The sequence below is a fragment of the Motacilla alba genome, chromosome 9 (assembly GCF_015832195.1).
Source record: "Motacilla alba alba isolate MOTALB_02 chromosome 9, Motacilla_alba_V1.0_pri, whole genome shotgun sequence".
In the NCBI taxonomy this organism is placed as follows: Eukaryota; Metazoa; Chordata; class Aves; order Passeriformes; family Motacillidae; genus Motacilla; species Motacilla alba.
This window is the reverse complement of record NC_052024.1, coordinates 17,611,884-17,630,073: the sequence shown is the minus strand read 5'-3', so window position 1 is coordinate 17,630,073 and position 18,190 is coordinate 17,611,884. Positions and strand designations below refer to the sequence as shown.

Sequence of the window (18,190 nt, the reverse complement as noted above, 5' to 3'; positions counted from 1 at the left end):
GTTCAAAACTGGGTTGATGTGTAAATGTTACAAATCAAGTTTTTTCTTTCTTCTAGGTGAAAGAGGAAGAGCTCTTCTTGAAAGCAGTTTGTCTGTGTCATACAGTGCAGATCAATGCAGATCAGACTGATGGTGCTGATGGTCCCTGGCATGCCAATGGAATAACATCCCCCCTGGAATATTATGCTTCTTCCCCAGATGAGAAGGCTTTGGTGGAAGCTGCGAGCCGGTGAGCAGCACTGCCAGGGCTGTCTGACACAGGAACTGCCCGCGAGGGCAACCTTAGAATGGCTCAGGACACTGGTGAAGACCAGGGAGGGCCTGGCACTGTCACCTTACTGGGAAAACAATCAAATGTAAAATACACAACCCCCTAGGTGTACTATGAAGTGATGATTTGAAATATTTATGAAAATACTTGAGAAATTACAGTGGTCAGAGTATGTTGTGAATAAAATACTGCAGAAATGGGCATTCTTAATTTTCCCTAGAACCAGAGTACACTGATGGGGTGTAAGTGTCTCTTCTTTTCTTCCCTACTATCTTCCCCTCCCTTCATTGGTAGACATTTTGTCTAAAGTCATACTTAAGTGTATATTTTCTTTACTTTTAGGGTTGGAGTAGTATTTACTGGAATCAGTGGAGACAGTATGGAAGTAAAAAGTCTTGGAAAACCAGAGAGGTATTTGTTTTTTTTCCTTGATTATTTTGAAGGCTAGAGCAGTAGTGAAGATTAATGTAATGTTCTCCTCTTAATCCTCTTTGTTCATAAGCAAACCTTGCCTTTCCACAGCGTGCTCTGTTTAATGCTTTTCCCTTGATGTCTTCAAGACAGCTTGCATCTTATTCCTTACCAATTGTAGCTGAGATGCAAGAATTTTGTGTGAGTTACTCTGTGTAGGTGTGTGTTGTAACAGTTTGTATCTTTGCCCATTCCTCAAAGGTTGAGACTGTAGCAGAGTTGGAAAACTGAATTGCTTATACAAGTCTTGTTTCAGCTCTTGAAATTCCCAGAATCAGTCTGTGCATAATCTAATCAGATATTTTAAACTTTCCTAAAATGAGTACAAATTATTAATAACTGTATATGTGCAGTATTCCATAACTGCTTTTACTCATTTGATCTGTGTCAGCTAGTTGGCAGTACCTTGAATTTAAATGTCTAAAATTAATTTGCTAAGCTAGTGGTAACATAACAAAAACTAATCCACTTACCAGGGCACACACACTTTTTTGACAGTCTAGATTTTTTATAAATTTGTCAGAAACGAAATGTAGTTTTCAAAGTTATACTTGAAGTAACGACAGAAGGATGAAGAAATAGATAGGAGCTGCTTGTAATTGCCAAATGTCAAGTTAGTATTCTGAAAGCTATTCCTGTTGGTAGAAGAACCTTTTATCCTTACAGAATGGAATTAAGCGTATGTAGATTCATAAAAAGCAATGAGCGGTGATTGTTGTTCAGCAGTGATAGCATTGCTTTTGGAGTTTCTATACAAAAATAACACTTTGAGGAAAGGTCTGTGGTGTAAGAGTCTATTTTTAAGTAATTGTCTTTGGAAGTTTATTTCTAAAACTTTTTTTTTTTTCCCGTTTCCTCTTTTAAAACGCAAAATGCAGGTATAAATTGCTTCATGTTTTGGAGTTTGATCCGAATCGCAGACGAATGAGTGTCATTGTAGAGAGTCCCTCAGGTACGTGATCAGAAATTGCACAAGCAACACTTGAGACCTTCTTAAACAACGTTATTTTTAATTTCAGTTCTATTTGACTTTCTAGGGGAGAAGCTTTTATTCACAAAGGGAGCAGAATCTTCCATTCTTCCTCGTAGTAAGAGTGGAGAAATAGATAAAACAAGGATACATGTGGATGAATTTGCTTTGGTAAGTGTATATGCTAGCCCAACTCCCAGCCTCAACTGATCAGAAGAAAATTCGTGCAATATAAATTGTGACTTGAAGTGAAAAAATTACTGGTGACACCTTCTTGTTAGATCAGAAACTTGTCTACTCTGAATGTAATCTTCTGTTTTCTTGCAGAAGGGCCTAAGAACTTTGTGTGTGGCCTACAGAAGATTCACACCCGAGGAGTACCAAGAAATTGGCAAACGCCTTCATGAGGCCAGGACTGCCTTACAGCAGCGGGAAGAGAGATTAGCAGATGTGTTCAACTTCATAGAAAGGGATCTGGAGTTACTTGGGGCAACAGGAGTAGAAGACAAGTATGCCATGGAGTTACTGCTATCTGTGCTCAAACTCAGCGAGTTTAGGGTTTATACTTGAAATATGAAGTGTGAAAAGCTCTCCCACTATGACCAGAAGTTCTGTGCTATTCTTCTTTAGTATATTTACCTTTGGATTGAGGCAGATTCAAAGCAAAGCTTTCACCAACTGATTCTGTCTTAATAACGGTGATGTACAGTGTGTTTCATCAGGAGAGATGTCATGTATGTGAAATGGAATAGTTGCAGCAAATATTTAGTGTTGTTACACTAAATATTTGCTGCAATTTCCTAGGAAAGCTGCAATTCCTTAGGAAAGCTTCTACACAAAGCTCCTTTGCCAAGCATTCTGCTTGTGCTCTGTAGGTCACAGGGTGTGTTGCACACTGAAGTGAGCACATGGGGCTTGAGAAGCTTTTCATGCACTGCAGTAGCCAGGAATTATTGTGGACTGTTTTAAAGCTTCTCAAATGCAGTGACAGTGCCTGATTTAAATCAAGATATGCTTAGTACAAATTTTTGATCCCTTAGAAGAATTGAAGTTTAGTTTTTGTTTCATCAAAGCCTTTGTTTTGTTGCTGGTAACAGAATATTTGCCAGACTATGATTCTCTGAAAATACATGTGACATTGGAAAGGCAGACTTAACTCACCATGACAGTGGGGTTACAGTGGTAGCATGGAGTTACAGTATGAGCTCTTTTTGTCTGTAAGGTGTTCAGTTGGTTATTTAAGATTTTTTTCTTGTTTCTAGACTGCAGGAGAAAGTCCAAGAAACTATAGAAGCCCTCAGGCTGGCTGGTATCAAAGTGTGGGTGCTCACTGGAGACAAGCACGAAACAGCTGTTAGTGTCAGTTTATCCTGTGGACACTTTCACAGAACCATGAACATCCTTGAGCTTGTGCAGCACAAGTCAGACAGTACCTGTGCAGAACAGCTGAGGCAGCTAGCCAAGAGGTAAAATACCTGAGAAGTCACTATCTCAGTGATGATCTTAGCTTGGGTTGCTTTCATTTTTAAATTTTATGGCAGTCTCTTTGATGCATATGCCAAACAAGGAAGCTATATTAAAAAAAAAATTATTAATATCATAACAGACTGGAAGAAGTAGTCTGTCTGACAGATTAACTCCTTTGCTTATTGTCTGGCCAACAACATCATTTACAGCAAAATTGGAATTTTACCCTTAACGCTGGTACAAAGTCAACATTTTTGTTCCCAAATAGAATAAAGGAAGACCATGTTATCCAGCATGGACTGGTTGTGGATGGGACCAGCCTCTCTCTTGCACTCAGGGAACATGAAAAACTGTTCATGGAAGTCTGCAAAAACTGTTCTGCAGTGTTGTGCTGTCGCATGGCACCCCTTCAGAAAGCAAAGGTAAGTGAGAATATGGTCAGGATTGCCTTTGAAGTGTTTTTATCATGCTTTGAGGGGGCAAGGATGTCAGAAACTGCTTTGTTTGTTTGTCTGACCCTTTTTGTGACCTCTGAATCCTTGTTAAATTCAGATCTAGAGTAGTTTGCTCAGAAGTTTCCACATGTGTGCTTGAAAATTTGCAAGTGGATGGGGAAATCAAAATACTGTCACCAAGTTCATCTTTATTCTGCCTCTTGAGTGTTCAGTAAGGCAGCAGCTCTCCCAATCTCCTGCATGGTTTTGCCTTAGCTGCTCCATCACTTCTCCAAATGAAAAAAACTACATTGAAAATTCATGAACCTGTAAGGAGAAACTGTGCTTCTCTAAATACTTTAAAAATACCCAAGTTTGAGGAAGAAGTAAAAGGGAAAGGGAAGGCCTAGTCTCCAGGAAAGGTTTGCCTTAATGCTCTCTTCTAATATAATTTTTCATTCACATATACTTAATTTTACTCAAATATGTGTTGGATAAGATTAACTCCAGAATGCTAAGCTCTGAAGGACTATAATATTCTTTCCTTTTGAAAATTTCTCTTAAAGATATCTCTTTACCTTAAAGCACTAGGAAACCCTTTGGTGAGGTATTAGATGTTCAAGAGGCAGGCTGTTGTACTGTAGCAGGAGTGACCTGTTTGGAGGTCACTCTTCCTTTCAGAGTTCTCATGCAGTCTTTGGAATCACTTCAGTATAGGACTGTTCACCTGGTACAGTATTAGTTTCAGTGAAATATTGAAAGGAAGTTGTAGCTGCACTGAGTAAACCAATCTGTTGGATGTGTCAACTCTGTATGTTCTTTTAGCTGAAATTTTTGCCATCCTGTCTCTTTAAGGTGCAGTTATTTGTCAGTGTCATGTCCATGTTCTTATTTTGTCGTTTAACTGGATTTATAGTGTTTTGTACTGCTTTTTTTTAATTCTTCTCCTCACCAGCAGATAATGGAGATTATTTCCTGTCTTGAGTCATGAAGTACAGCAAAATGTAATTTTAATTGCAGTGTATTTTTAATTTCAAATATTGAAGTATAAAAATCACCAAGACAAATGCCATACAGCTTGAGGGGTAGGGAAGGAAGTGCAGGGCAGTTTAATCTAGTCTTGCACATTATTTTTTGCAGTAGGCAACCTTTTTGTGAGGTTTATTCCAAGATTAAGCTGGAACTCAGCATAATACTTCCTGCATCTTTAATTATAATGCATTTTAATGTTTGGTTAGTGGTCTCACTACTAATTTTGGTACGTTTTATGACTCAAAACCTTGTTTAAACATCATCATTTCAGTCATTTGGAGCTGCTGCTGATTGCTGCTGTTAAAATTTGCTAAAGGATTTGTCTTGACCTTTTCACATAGATGTTTGTCTGTCCAAATTACCCAGGCCTAAGGGATCTCAAGAGGACTGATCTGGGTGATGTCCTGCAGCCTTGTTACCTCTCTAAGGCTGCTTCCTGGGATCTAATACTAAATGTGTTTGAAATAATTACCCCTTAGGAATGGGGAACCTTTAAATTGAATATTAATACCTGCAATTAGGGAATGCATTCCCACAATCAGGTGGATTTCTCAGAGCTGAGGACTTTGTTTAATCACTGTTGTGTTCCTTGTGTGAAGTGAATTCCCACTTCTGTGAATCAATGCCCTGACACTGCCAGCCACAACTCAATTACTCCAATACTGTTTTTTGTGTCTGCTTAACTTCATGCAGTTGCTCTGTTGATATTTCCGCTTTGGAGATTCTGGAACGTGGGGGGCAAAATGTTTTTTCATACATATTTGTTTCTTGATTTTGGAAAACCTCTTGATCTGCGTTTGTACCTTTACCTGCAGCCCACTTACAACTGAATTAGTGAAGCTTCTACCTTAAGCTAGGGCTCTGTGGGAGGTTAATGAATCACTAATTCTCCTTAACCAAAAGCCTCATCTAACTAACTCCTTTGTATTTAGACTATTATTGACACTTATATTGAAGATCTGTTATCAGTGCTCCTCTTCTGAGTATTTTAGGGCCTTGCGTGTCAACAGTTTTTCCCCTCATTCTGTCATATTTCTTCTGTTTCTTTGTCAGTTGAGGATACCCTTTGATGATAATGAAGTTCTTTAGAAAGAAGCTATTTTCCTTGATAATGGCATATTGATCTTTCAGCTAATGCATTTGCTTTTTCAAATTCTTCATTCACCTGGATTAGTTCCATTAATTATAAATATAAAGAATCTGGGTTTATTAAAGGGCATTAAATCTGTATTAGTCGGTAAGTGAATTTTCAGTTCTCAATTTTACTTGACTTTGTTTTGTATGATGAAGCACCAAACTAAGAGTTGTAAGAGAACACTGAAATAAGAACAGGAAAATAGGCCCAAGGCAGATACAATATTTAAATCAGGCTTGTGCTCCAAAACAGGCAGCTTTTCCAAAGAAGGAATTAATGTATGCATGTGACATGCCAAAGATACTTTTTACCCAAACATGCATGTTCATGAAACATATTAATTACATCTAAAGATAGGCAGCTAGCTGAGATACTTGGTAATTGGTGACATGGTTTGTAGGTAGACTGTCTAATCTGAACGTGTTTCATTTTCTTTTTCCAGGTGGTTCGACTGTTAAAGACCTCTCCAGAGAAGCCCATAACATTAGCGATCGGAGATGGTGCTAATGATGTGAGCATGATCCAGGAGGCACATGTTGGCATAGGTAACTTCCTTCTGGCTCCACCAATTGGGGCTTCTTTATTTGAATCAGCATCAGATGGGCAACTTCCTTTAGTTATAAGTGTGAGGAGTAATATCTTCCTTTGCAACGCTGCTGAAGTCCTTACAGTGTTGAAGTGCAGGAAAACAGAGCTGTAGCTTCAGATGTATGGTGTTGGGTTTTTTAAACTTCAGTTTTTGTTATACTTGACCTCTTTTGTGTTTTGTTTTCCAAACATTACAGGAATCATGGGCAAGGAAGGAAGGCAAGCTGTAAGAAACAGTGACTATGCAATAGCACGGTTTAAATTCCTCTCCAAGTTGCTTTTTGTTCATGGGCACTTTTACTATATTAGAATAGCAACCCTTGTACAGTACTTTTTTTATAAGGTGAGTTTTGGTTTTTTTTCCCAGCAAGATATTTATTTCAGATTTGAGACTTTTGTTGGGATCAGGTTAAATATCTCTGTTTAAACATGTTTTCTGGGCTTTCTTATTTTATCTTTTACAACCAAATGCAGTAGTTTAAATGTGAAATTCTTTAGTCTTTCCACCTAGAAATAGGCTTTAAATACTGCAGTGAGTTTGTCTAAGCTGATGTGTTTGTTTTCTCAAGGCAGGAGTTTTGTTTGTTTAGTTGGGGTGCTTTTGTTTTTTTTTTCACTTGTTCATCAGTTTTCATAACAAGTCAAAACTCACTATCTTTATTGAATTTTATCTAGGATTTCAGCTTTTGCTCCCAAGTCCCTTTTGAAGTTGTTTTCTTTCATTTAACAGCAATAGCATGGTGTTACATTTTGGTTTCTTCTTTGTTTGCTTCCATGCAACAAACTCACATGAGTACAGCACAGCTTTATTGAATAAAATGTGGAAACTATTCTGCAAAGAAATTCTTAAAAAGAAGCTGAAGGGGGAAATGAATGGATTTCTTCTACTTAATTGCTACTTAGACTCCTGTAGTGAGATGTGCTCATCAAGCACATATAGTTAAGCTTATACTTTTCAGGTTCATTGTCCCAAAGGACAAACAAACAAAATATCTTCTCAAGAAAAGCATCTTGCTTTACTTTGCCAAGTAAAATGCTGAAAGGCTTTGTGCTCTCCCTGTGTATTTTTAGCAGTTTCTAAGAGTTAGCAATTTCTTTTAGGGCTGTGAGGCACGTACTAAGGATTAATTATTTCCTTATTTCTCTTTATTTCAGAATGTGTGCTTTATTACACCACAATTTTTATATCAGTTCTTCTGTTTGTTTTCACAACAAGTAAGTATTGCATGCCTGCCATCTTGTCTGTGAAGCACATGAGGTCCATAATTAAGAAAATAGGAGGGTGACACAAAGGAGCAGTAGAGATACTACACTTAGCAAATACCCAGATTCTTTTTCTGTATTTGACAGCTGATGTTATTAGATTGTTATGTGAGTGCAGCTGTTTTCTTAACTAGCAAATTAATGTAACTGATCAATCAATGCTACTAAAAGTGTGCTAATAAATCTTTATCAATTCCGAGACATAAAATGCTTTTTGCTTTCCTCTGCAGACGCTCTATGACAGTGTATACCTGACTTTGTACAATATTTGTTTCACTTCCCTGCCTGTCCTCATCTACAGTCTTTTTGAGCAGCATGTGCACCCGCATGTATTGCAGAGTAAACCTGTGCTCTACAGGTATGTATGTCCTGCAACAATTCCCACAGAGCCACATCTTGTACAGCAGCAGTGGCATCTGCACAGCTCTGAACTTGCTACAATAATTACCTGTAATTTAGGCATTTTTAGTAACTATCTTGATGAGGAAGAATTGAAGAATTGAAGCTACATAGTTCTCATCCTAAAAGTTAATTAAAAGGGATATTTTAAGTGTCTTTTTATGTCAACCATGTTACGAGTGAAGAGCACTGAGCAGTTGGTCAGCTTTCATGATTGGCAGCCTTCTCCTCTGTTACATGAAGGAGATGAAAATCACTCAGACAAGGAGAATGAAAAACTAGGACACTATGATTAGGGGAGTCACCACCAAAAAATCCTTTACTAAGAGGAGGAGTGATTTCCTGTAGAATTAGATGTCCTCCCAGTGGTAGCATGTTGCACTGCATACTGCTTTTTGGAGAAAAAAAGTAGGTATTTTTGTAAAAAAGAGACGTCTTCTCTCGGATGTTTCTCTTTTTGTAAAGGTCTTTTAAGCAGAACAAGGGGTAAGTATCAGGAAATCTGGCTTTTTCTTCCTCTTGCAGTTCCACTTCCAGGGACAAGAATTCTAGTTTGTGCTATTCTGAAGTTGATCCTTTAGAGACCCTGGCCATTGGTGACCCCTCCATAAAGCAGAGCCAAATCTTGAGAGCTCAGAGTTCTTTTTTTGCCCATGATTTATGTATTTTTTTCATATGTCAGCTTCTGTTTAATGTGTGTTGGTGCAGTTGAAAGTTGCATTTATTCAAAGCAGTAGCAGTCATGCAGTGTCGATAGCTGATGGTTATGGACAGCATGAAATCAAAAATCTGTTTTATTTCTGCAGAGACATCAGTAAAAATGCCCATCTGGGGTTTAAACCATTTCTTTACTGGACCATCTTGGGCTTCTTTCATGCATTTGTTTTCTTTTATGGCTCGTATCTTCTAATGGGAGAAGACACTTCTCTGCTGGGAAATGGCCAGGTACAATATCATAAGTGTTATTCTACCACTGTATTTTTGTTGGTATTTCTTAATGCTTTTTTGAAAAATCCTCCTGTGTCCAAAAGATTTTGTTTTTATGAACTACGATTATCAAAGATTCTTTGTCAGTATTTGTGTGTGCTCTCAGGAGTAACATTTCTCAGCATGGAAATTGTAAGGTGTTGTCAGAAAGCATATGTCCCTGAAGAACATATCTTTCAAGATAATAGATGTATCATGGTTGTCTTAAACTTCGTTGTATTTCATGAACTGTTTTGTCAAAATCCTATTTCATAATGTCAGCAAATGAGAATTTATATTCATTCATTCAAAACTCATTTAGAATTGGACTTAATTGCAATGTCAAGCAAGAGAAGCAATGGCTTCTCTTCAGTAATTGTTATAAAGTTAGGCTGAAAGTTGACAAAAGTCTTAAAGCTTCTCCTGAACATGTTATTTTAATTACTCTGATTACTCTGAATTTTTCTAAATTTAGTGGTGCAAGCTGCTTTTAAATTATGCTATTTAACTGTTTTTAAGGCCATACCTTAATTAAATCATCATGCACTAATTTGACACTTTTTATTTTAAAGATGTTAAAGTTCACAGGAAGAATCATTTACAAAAATCTCTAAAGCTTGAACAAAACCATTACAAGTCTGTTTCCTTATTTCCCTTGGTTCTGAGTTACTTAACTCAATTTAAAACAATTAGATTCTGATTTTTTGCTTGTTAAATGTGGGTAGTAATGGAAAAATACATTTCCTTCTCATTATGCCATACTTAATACTGGCATGAAGAACTTGCCAATTCTCATAATGCTTGGCAGAGTTGCAAGTTAGTGCACAAGGGACAAAAGCAGCATCCTGCTGAATTCCCAGTGTCACCTGGTGCCAGGGAGTGGGCGTGAGCTCAGGAAGTTTAGTCAGAAATGCAGTGATGTTCAGACAGGGAACAGAATGGTCCTGAGGGGCTGCAGGCAGAGCTGGTGGTTGGCAGAGGGAGGAGCCGTGAAGGGAGAGTGGTGCAGCCACCTGGAGCACCCGTTCCATCATCAGATGATTGATAAGAATATTAAAATAGTTGTGCTCTAGACTAAAATGTCTCTTTCCAGCTGAGGCATGAGTGTGTCCTCTCTTGTCATTTGTTACAAGCTGTGGGATTTGAAATTTTTGTGAGCTGGTAAAGGTCCTTCAGGACTCATGTAAAGAGGTAATTTTAGATTATGAATCAGTGTGTGTGGTGCATCCATCTTCAGTTGTCAAAGCACCTCACTTCAAAATTGCTTAGTAAATGTCCACAGGGCAGGAAGAGACTTTTCCCATTGTATTTAGTAACAACTGTTTGGTTTGGGGAATTGGCAGCTGCCCTTTAGCTTCTTATGTGATATGACTTCAAATAAATTCTAAGACTTTTCTGGATTTTAGTTACTCTGCCTCTCTGTATTTGGTAAAAGATAGTGATTAGAACTGGTAGAACTGTGTTGCAGTGAAATATCTGCATTGCATAGTTTCTTGCAAATTTAATGTATGCCTGGAAAAGCCAAAATTAAGGGCAAGAAGATTTTGTGTGCTGCTGAAGTGCTTTCTTAAGTCCTCAAGAAGTGATCACCTGTACAGATCTGTGGTACAGGGCAGTGTTAGTGCAAGGACTCACACTTCCGTTCCAAGTTCTCAGTTCAGAGCACAGCAGAATAGAAGAGATCGTAAATAATTTGTTAATGCTGGTGCTTTGTTAGGCTTACCTCAACACATTGTGCAACAACTTGATCTTTTAGTTCTTTTTTCTCCCCCCTTTTTCATGCTGTGCATGTCGTCAGATATTGAAACCTAACAGGCAAATGGTAAGAGTTTAGAAGAGGAGGAGATACAAAATATTGTATCTGTTACTTCATAGGATTAAAGGATGCAGCATCCGCAGTGTAAATGTGTTCAAAAATAAAATGGTGGCAAGAACCTGTTTGTGTTTTGCATTCTAACTCTGTGACCATTGAGAGCAGTGTTAGCAAAGACACTTTCTTTCACAGGTCACTCAGGAGAAGTTTAATTTTACTTTTAAGATGACTATTGCAGCAGTTAACAAGCGCGTTACTTGTTAACCATTACTGTTGGTGGGACAAGTAAATCCAAGGCTTCAAGAAGGCATGTTATCACGAAGATTTTTTAAATTATCAGTAAATCCAGACTGGCTGCCTCCATTTTGTACCTTATGTATAGATGAGAGAAGCAGTTGTGAGATCTGTCCTCAGGCTGTTGGGATTTTTTGTCAGAGCTCTGCAACAAGAACTACAACTGTGTGAATCCCAGTTCCGTGCCCCTGTGCTGTTCTGACACATCAGCTCTAGGATGACCCTGGTTGCCTGTCTGCATGTGGTACCTTCCTCCTTGCTTGCTTAGTCTGCTAGCAGTAAACACAGAGTTGAGGATTTGGTCATTGTTCAGTTTGTCCGTGGCAAAACCAGCTGTGAAACAGCCACATCTTCTCTGTGATCCCCCAGCCAGTTCCAGGCTGGACCTGGTGTAGAATGGCAGCCCTGAGTAGCATGTGTGTAGATAGATACAACCTCAGCATCCCTGCTTGGTTGTCAGAGCTGAGATTTTATTGTTGTAGACCTTGTTCAGAGTTTTGATAGTTTAATTTATGAGTGCAAGAGAATACGAAAGTGACAGATTTAAGTGTTTCAGAATTAGAGCTTAATTTTGTGTTTATTAGCCTTGAAACAAAGTGTCTTTTCCTTAGAATTTTCTTAGTAAAATACAATGGCACCATTATTTTTGAATTGTGTAATTGTGCTTGGGGTTAAAAGTGAACCTTCATTTGATGCTGCATGTTTAAAATTATCTGGAAGTGTTTAAACTCAAAAGTGTTTTGCACTTAAAGTGAATACCTTCCACCCAATATTTCCTTCCTATTGGACGCTAATAATGAATTCATCAAATTGGTGTCTTCATTTCCCTATCATCCTTTTTTAGCCTTTTTTTTTCATATTTCATGTAGCCTTTATGGTGGTTTGTTTTGAACTAAGAAGAAAGATGACTTGGGGATTGTTCATTATGCTCTTAACATAACCTGTATTTTTTCTGGTAGTTTGTCTTGTATCCTCCTTGCTTTTTTCATGATGATTACTTGTCACAAGCTTATGTCTTATTTCTTTAGTGTAGCTGACTTGAAAAGAATTTAACTTACTCTGAATGCCCGTGACTGATGTTTTTTTCTTCCATGATTTTTGCCTTGCCATTTTCTTAGATGTTTGGGAACTGGACATTTGGTACTTTGGTCTTCACCGTTATGGTTATAACTGTTACGATGAAGGTATGATATCACACTGGCTGCTCTTTGGGTTTGGATGTGTAGGCAAATATGTAATAAAGCAGTAATTTAAAATTGATTCCAAAGTTACTGATTCTTGAGGGTTCCAGATAAGTGACTTTTATGTTTCGTTTCAACAGTGGTTGAAATTTTTCTTTAGTTTTTGTATGTTACAATATTTAATGTTTGGGCTGGAAGTTCATAAGTGTGTTCTGACTGGTATTTATCATTTTCTGTGAAGTGGGTGAAAACAGAAGCTCACTGAAGTTATCTCTGTTTTAGATGGCACTAGAAACTCACTTCTGGACATGGATAAACCATTTTGTTACTTGGGGATCCATTGTATTTTATTTCATATTCTCCTTGTTTTATGGGGGAATTATCTGGTAAGTGATTTCCCCCCTGTCCTTTTTATCACATGTAATATCAGTGAAGCTAAAAAACACTGAAATATTATGTTCTACCATCTTGCTCTGAATTTTGTGGCAGGTTTGTAGTATAAAGGTTTTAAATCTAGACTGGCCACTTGTTTTTGATGATTCTTTGAAATATTTAAGAAGTGTTGCTGTGCTGTCCTGTGCTCAAGGACAACACAGTATCTGTCTCTGACAGCCTGTAACTATAAAGGCATTTTTAAGAAGTAAATAAGTTCCCAGAGGTGCTATGTAATAGGTGAATAATTGCAACAAAAATAAAGATGCTGGGGTTTGAATCAGTGAAGTAAAGTATTTTTGTTTGTAATTTGAAGTCTGGAGAGATAGAGTGGTGATTGATTCTCTGCAGCACAATTTAAAACTAAATCAGAACGTTTTCCTCCAGAGTTCAGTACCCCCATTCCGTGGAGCCCATTGGCAGGTCAGGTCCAACAGGTTGCTGGACTTCACATAGTGCAGTTGTGACTCTGCATCCTGAGTCTCTCTGCTTGACGTAAAATAAGATGCACTTGAAATAGCCTGTTCTGTATTTTTGTTCCTAGAAGTTTTTAGTAATTACCACTTCTTTTAACTTTTCAGGCCATTTTTACATACCCAGGACATGTACTTTGTATTTGTTCAACTGTTGTCAAGTGGTTCTGCTTGGTTTGCCATAATCCTCATAGTAGTTGCTTGTTTGTTTATTGATGTTGTGAAGAAAGTGCTGTACAGACATCTGCAACCAACAAGTACTGAAAAAGCTCAGGTAATGTTACACTTTTGTATCCAACTTGACCAATAGTTACCCTCTTAACATTGCTGTCATGTTTAGTGCAGAGAAGTGTTCTCATTTCAAAATACATTTGTTAATTTAAAATCATAAAAGTGAGGACACCATTTTACAAGGCAGTAATTTTATGTTTAGTAATTGGTAATTAAAAAATAGAATTATTTGAAGGGATCAGTCTTTTGCATCTCAGCTTGCAGCTGTATGAAAGGATCATACTGCACATTTTTATACTGCTTTATAGATGGTAACTTACTTTTTGTCTAGGTATTAGAAGTATTAGAGGCTACTTCTCTAATTAGCACTGAATAGTTCTTAAAATGTGATGGAAACAATAATTGTAAAAATTACTTCAGTAAAAGTTGTTTTAATTAGTATTTCTTAAATCTCAATCATTTCGTATGCTATGTATTTGATTATTGATTCTATAATTAAAAATAATTACCCATGTGGCAGTTTCAGAGATTCATAGACAAAGTCCAAATGGAATCTCCCTTCTGCCTGACACAGCCTACAAAAAAAATTATTTAAATCATTCTGGTAAGATTAGACTGTCTTTTAGGTAAATATCTTTGAGTGTTTTCTTCCTTTTAGAGACAGTTATGGAGAAGTCATCTTGGCCTTCTCTCTGGTTTCAGTTTTCAACATTTTATCTTTTTATGCATCTTCTGCTAAACTGAGAAGGTCTCTATTACAGCTTTTGCTTTATTCACAGTTAACTTTGTGATCAGGCTAATTTTAGCACTGATAGGTAGATTGGACTTGCATCTTCAGTCAAAAAGTTTTAGAGTCTTCTCATCATTCTTGAGTTTCTCCTGTAATTTTCATTCTTCAATCTCATCTTGAATTTTGGATTTCACCAGTGGACCCAGTATTCCAGTACAGCAGACATCAGTGCCAAGTACTCAGACATGAGTCCCCAGCTATATTCAGCTTACAGAATAACATACATCAATAACCTGTTGTCTTCTGCATCTTCTACACATCTCCAGCTGGTGATGTTGGTTTCTTTCAGGGCATTGATGAGAGGTCAACTAGCATAGGGCCAAAAACAGTGAAAGTGTATGAAGAACCCAGTTGACAGAGATATCCCATGAGCAGCTATGGTTGAAACCTCTCAGCAGCTTTCTGTCCATCTGTGTGCCGGATGGATTTTGTGGTGTCCTAATTGCTTAATGCAAATGCCATGCAGAACTGCTGACTGCACTGCATCAGTGCTGCTATCTTTAGCATCTAACCTTGTAATTACTTTGATGTAAGTGCACGTTGATTTACTTAAATTATATTACCCTTCTAATATGTGTGTTAAAAAAAAAAAAATCCTTGTGAGACCTTCTCTTCATTTGCCTAGGATCAATATCGTGCTGACAAGCCAACTGCTAGCCAAAATATCCCACTAGTTCCTTTCAAAAATTGCAATATTGGCTGCTTTTTCCTGTCTTGGATTTAGTAGCTAAAAGCCAAAGTACATAACCACTGGCTTTCATAAGCCTGTTCAGATAGACCTGATAAGTCTCTGGATTGCACATTACTGCACTTCTTGGTTAGAGTGCCTGTAGCTAAAGGTACTTGCCTATCTTTTTTTCTTGCTTCAAAAAGTAGTGATAGTATTTATCACTCTCTTTCCTTCCTTGCCTGTTGCTGTATGGCACAGTACTGCTGTGGTTCTTTAGGTTTTCATGTTCTTGAAGTGCTTGAATTAAAATCCTAAAAGCCACATGGATTTTCCTGCCTTTATCCATATAATTCCTGCTACATTCTCTTGCTTTAGGACTCCTTTCTAAAGATTTTTTGGGTTCAGTTTAATGCCATTACAGCTGTGCAGTCAAAGACACAGTTTTTATTTTTAAGAAGGAATCTTGATTAATATCTAACTCCTTTCCTCTGGCTATAGCTTGATTCCTGGCCATGGGGATTTTGCTTTGTGCATCTCTATTAGTTATCTTTTTTCTTTTTCCTTATTTGCTTTCTACTTTGCATTTGACAGAGTCAGCACTGAGGCCTCTGTTTACCAAAATACTGTCTTTTCTCTGAAAATTCTTAATTCCTGATGCTGCACAGTCAAGGTATCTGAAATGGGATTCGACCAGAAGTTCTTCAGCAGCCATCCAATGGTTTCTCTTTGTGTGTCTGATAGTGAAATTATAGCTACAAATGTATTTGCAAAAAGAAGGCACCTCTTTGTTCCATTCTTGAGGTTTAATCTGTTGAGATTTTCCTACTCTTGCTTTAATGGGACAGTCAGCTCCACTGGATTCCATTCACTGTTCTTGCAGTGGGGAAGTGGATATAACTGAAGAGGAGCAGATGATCAGCTTAGCACATTTGTTGTCAAGAAGTGACAGAATGCTTCTTTTATCATCATACCTCATAATTTGTGTTTAAAATTCCAAGTAAATATTTTTCTTTCTGTTTCCAAGCAGAGGAAGAGACTGACTTTCAGATAGAAAGGATTTGGAGAATATCTTTGTCCTAAATGCTAAGAGTGATGACTGATGCTAATGAATTCTGTGTCATCGAAGGAATAAATATGGAACTTTGTGTATTGTCCTTTAAAATTATTTTTCATTGTGTAGGTGCACCCTCTGTATAACTGAATATGTTTAATTATTTATTTTTAATTGTAGGACTCTGCTAGTATATTTTCATATTAGAGGAAAGAAAAAGCTTGGTTTATAGTTACTGTGTTTTTATTATGGCAACATAAATTGTTAAGTGCCCTAGTTCCTTGTTTTTAAGTTGCAGCTTTTTAGGTTATTTGTTTCTCTCTGCCATCATTTAAATTCTAAACAAATCCCAGGAGCAATGAGCAATACACACATTTCTCAGCTGAAAATGTTTGCCCCTATTATTTTAATTTTTCAGAACTTTTGTGTGTGACTTACCTTATTGCTCTGAATTCACTATATCTGTAGGAATCTACCTTACCTTGATTCTTTATATCTTTTTGTTAGTGTAAGGTGATAGCATCAAATGTGAGTTTGCCTGTGATCTGTTAGATGTTATATGTAGCTAAGTTTTTCATAAGAGAGTGGAGAAATTTAACTGATATGAGAGAGAAATTTGTTGGGCTTTTAAATGTAAATATTATTCTTTAACAGCAACTTAAATCTGAGTCATTCATTTTAGGAAACTAAAGATTAAAAATTCGACAGGCAAGCATGAGTTCACTTTTATAGAGGATGAGCTTGGTTAACTTTATGTTCATCAATGCACTTAAGGTGAATGTATGTTACTGTATTTTATTTTAGTTTTGCTGTGTTTTCAGGGTTTTTTGCTGGCCTAAACAAAAGCCATCTTATATTTCACTGAGGTCAGTTGCCCTGAAGTAGCTTGTGGGCAATTTCTCAATATAGGTCTGTTACAGAATCATACAGGAGGAATTGGACAGTAAGGTAAATGTGAATCAAAATATAAAACTTTGAGTAAAGATAAATCACAGCACTGTTGAGGGGAAAAAGCAATACAGAATAAAGGTGTGTGGTAAAGCACAGATGTAAAAGTGTGTAGGCCTCTTCTCTCAGTATGAAAGCAAAGGTTCTTTAAGAATGGTCCTGCCAGTGACAGGCTGTGATTGTCCCAGAAGCCCTCTTGAAGGTACCAGGCTTGTGTTCTGTATATGATGTGTATTCCACTTAAATAACAATGTGTTGTCCTGTGTCTTTCTCTTAGAAAATTACTGCTGCTACTTACTGACATGTATGTTCCATCCCTTCTCTGTCCAATTGTAGATGTACTCCAACAGAGTTGCTTTAAGTGACGAGTTCATCGCACTGCAGCCATTGTCCAGGGCCAGGAATCAGCTGAGCAAAATTAGGTAGAGTAGGAGGGACAGTTCCTCATCAACTCTTATGCATGCTCAAGGTGAACTAACCAGTGCTGAGAGAGATGGGAAGAGGCATGAATATATATTAGTGGGGCGAGAGGGCAATACGTGTAGCACAGAAACATTCAGTTTGGTGATTTCTTGGCTTTGCTCTGTGTTTCTGAGCCAAATGCTTCTCCTAAGTAGCATGTGTTGGACGTGCTTTTTTTTTTTTTTTAATAAGGAAAAAACATCCCTAGCATGATGTTCAACTTCCAGAATAAAGATCAGCTGTTCTTGCATCCATTTTTAAATAACCGTAGTTTCTGGCATGGTTATAATGCTTTTGGTTTCTTTATGATAAAAATTAACAGTGCATTTTGCATGCTGGATAATTTCAGCTTTGTAAGGCTGTGACAGGAAGATCCATGTACTTCAGGCAGCAATTTCTTGCAAGTTATTTGCCCATTTTAATGTGCTTTCAATTGTGTCAAAAGAGCAGATAATGTTTGAAGCTTGGGTGCGTCCATACCCTTGTGCAGCTGAGGCTTTTTGTGTCTGTTTTGTGCAGCTATAAAGTGTGTGTTGTTTGTTTCCAGTGTGTATAGATACATATTCCTGAAGGCATTTGGCTACAAAGTCCCAGAAAATTATTCAAAACAAGATCAAAGCATACATGTGTCTGTGTAGGTAAAACTTGATTCTGCAACTCTTCAAATGCACTGAGTTCAGCACATGAAATGCTGTCAAATGCTGATTCTCTTTTGTAAGACTTAAGCATTCATTAAGACTTAAGCATACATCAGCAATGTCTCAGTCTATTTAATTCCACATCCTACAGCAAGAATTAATGCAAAGATCTGATTCCTTTTAAATATTTTTCAAGGTGACTTTGTTGTTA

At 37.4% G+C, this 18,190-nt stretch overlaps 1 protein-coding gene across 11 annotated transcripts in view; it reads left to right on the top strand.

Annotated features, from left to right (window-relative positions):
- The window catches only part of ATP11B (ATPase phospholipid transporting 11B (putative)), a 65,848-nt gene that overhangs the window by 32,485 nt on the left and 15,173 nt on the right, over nt 1–18,190 (top strand). For 5 of the 11 annotated variants that reach the window (XM_038146455.1, XM_038146454.1, XM_038146448.1 and 2 more), the window contains exons 14-29: nt 57–229; nt 614–682; nt 1,621–1,694; nt 1,780–1,883; nt 2,040–2,221; nt 2,975–3,178; nt 3,448–3,601; nt 6,223–6,325; nt 6,566–6,711; nt 7,524–7,583; nt 7,862–7,989; nt 8,837–8,975; nt 10,795–10,818; nt 12,222–12,287; nt 12,567–12,670; nt 13,298–13,463. In XM_038146455.1, coding sequence (XP_038002383.1) covers nt 57–229; nt 614–682; nt 1,621–1,694; nt 1,780–1,883; nt 2,040–2,221; nt 2,975–3,178; nt 3,448–3,601; nt 6,223–6,325; nt 6,566–6,711; nt 7,524–7,583; nt 7,862–7,989; nt 8,837–8,975; nt 10,795–10,818; nt 12,222–12,287; nt 12,567–12,670; nt 13,298–13,463 — 1,896 coding nt within the window. Of the gene's footprint in view, nt 1–56; nt 230–613; nt 683–1,620; nt 1,695–1,779; nt 1,884–2,039; nt 2,222–2,974; nt 3,179–3,447; nt 3,602–6,222; nt 6,326–6,565; nt 6,712–7,523; nt 7,584–7,861; nt 7,990–8,836; nt 8,976–10,794; nt 10,819–12,221; nt 12,288–12,566; nt 12,671–13,297; nt 13,464–17,215; nt 17,302–18,190 lie in introns of all 11 variants that reach the window. The other 6 variants (XR_005258033.1, XM_038146452.1, XM_038146451.1 and 3 more) reach the window with 2 other exon arrangements.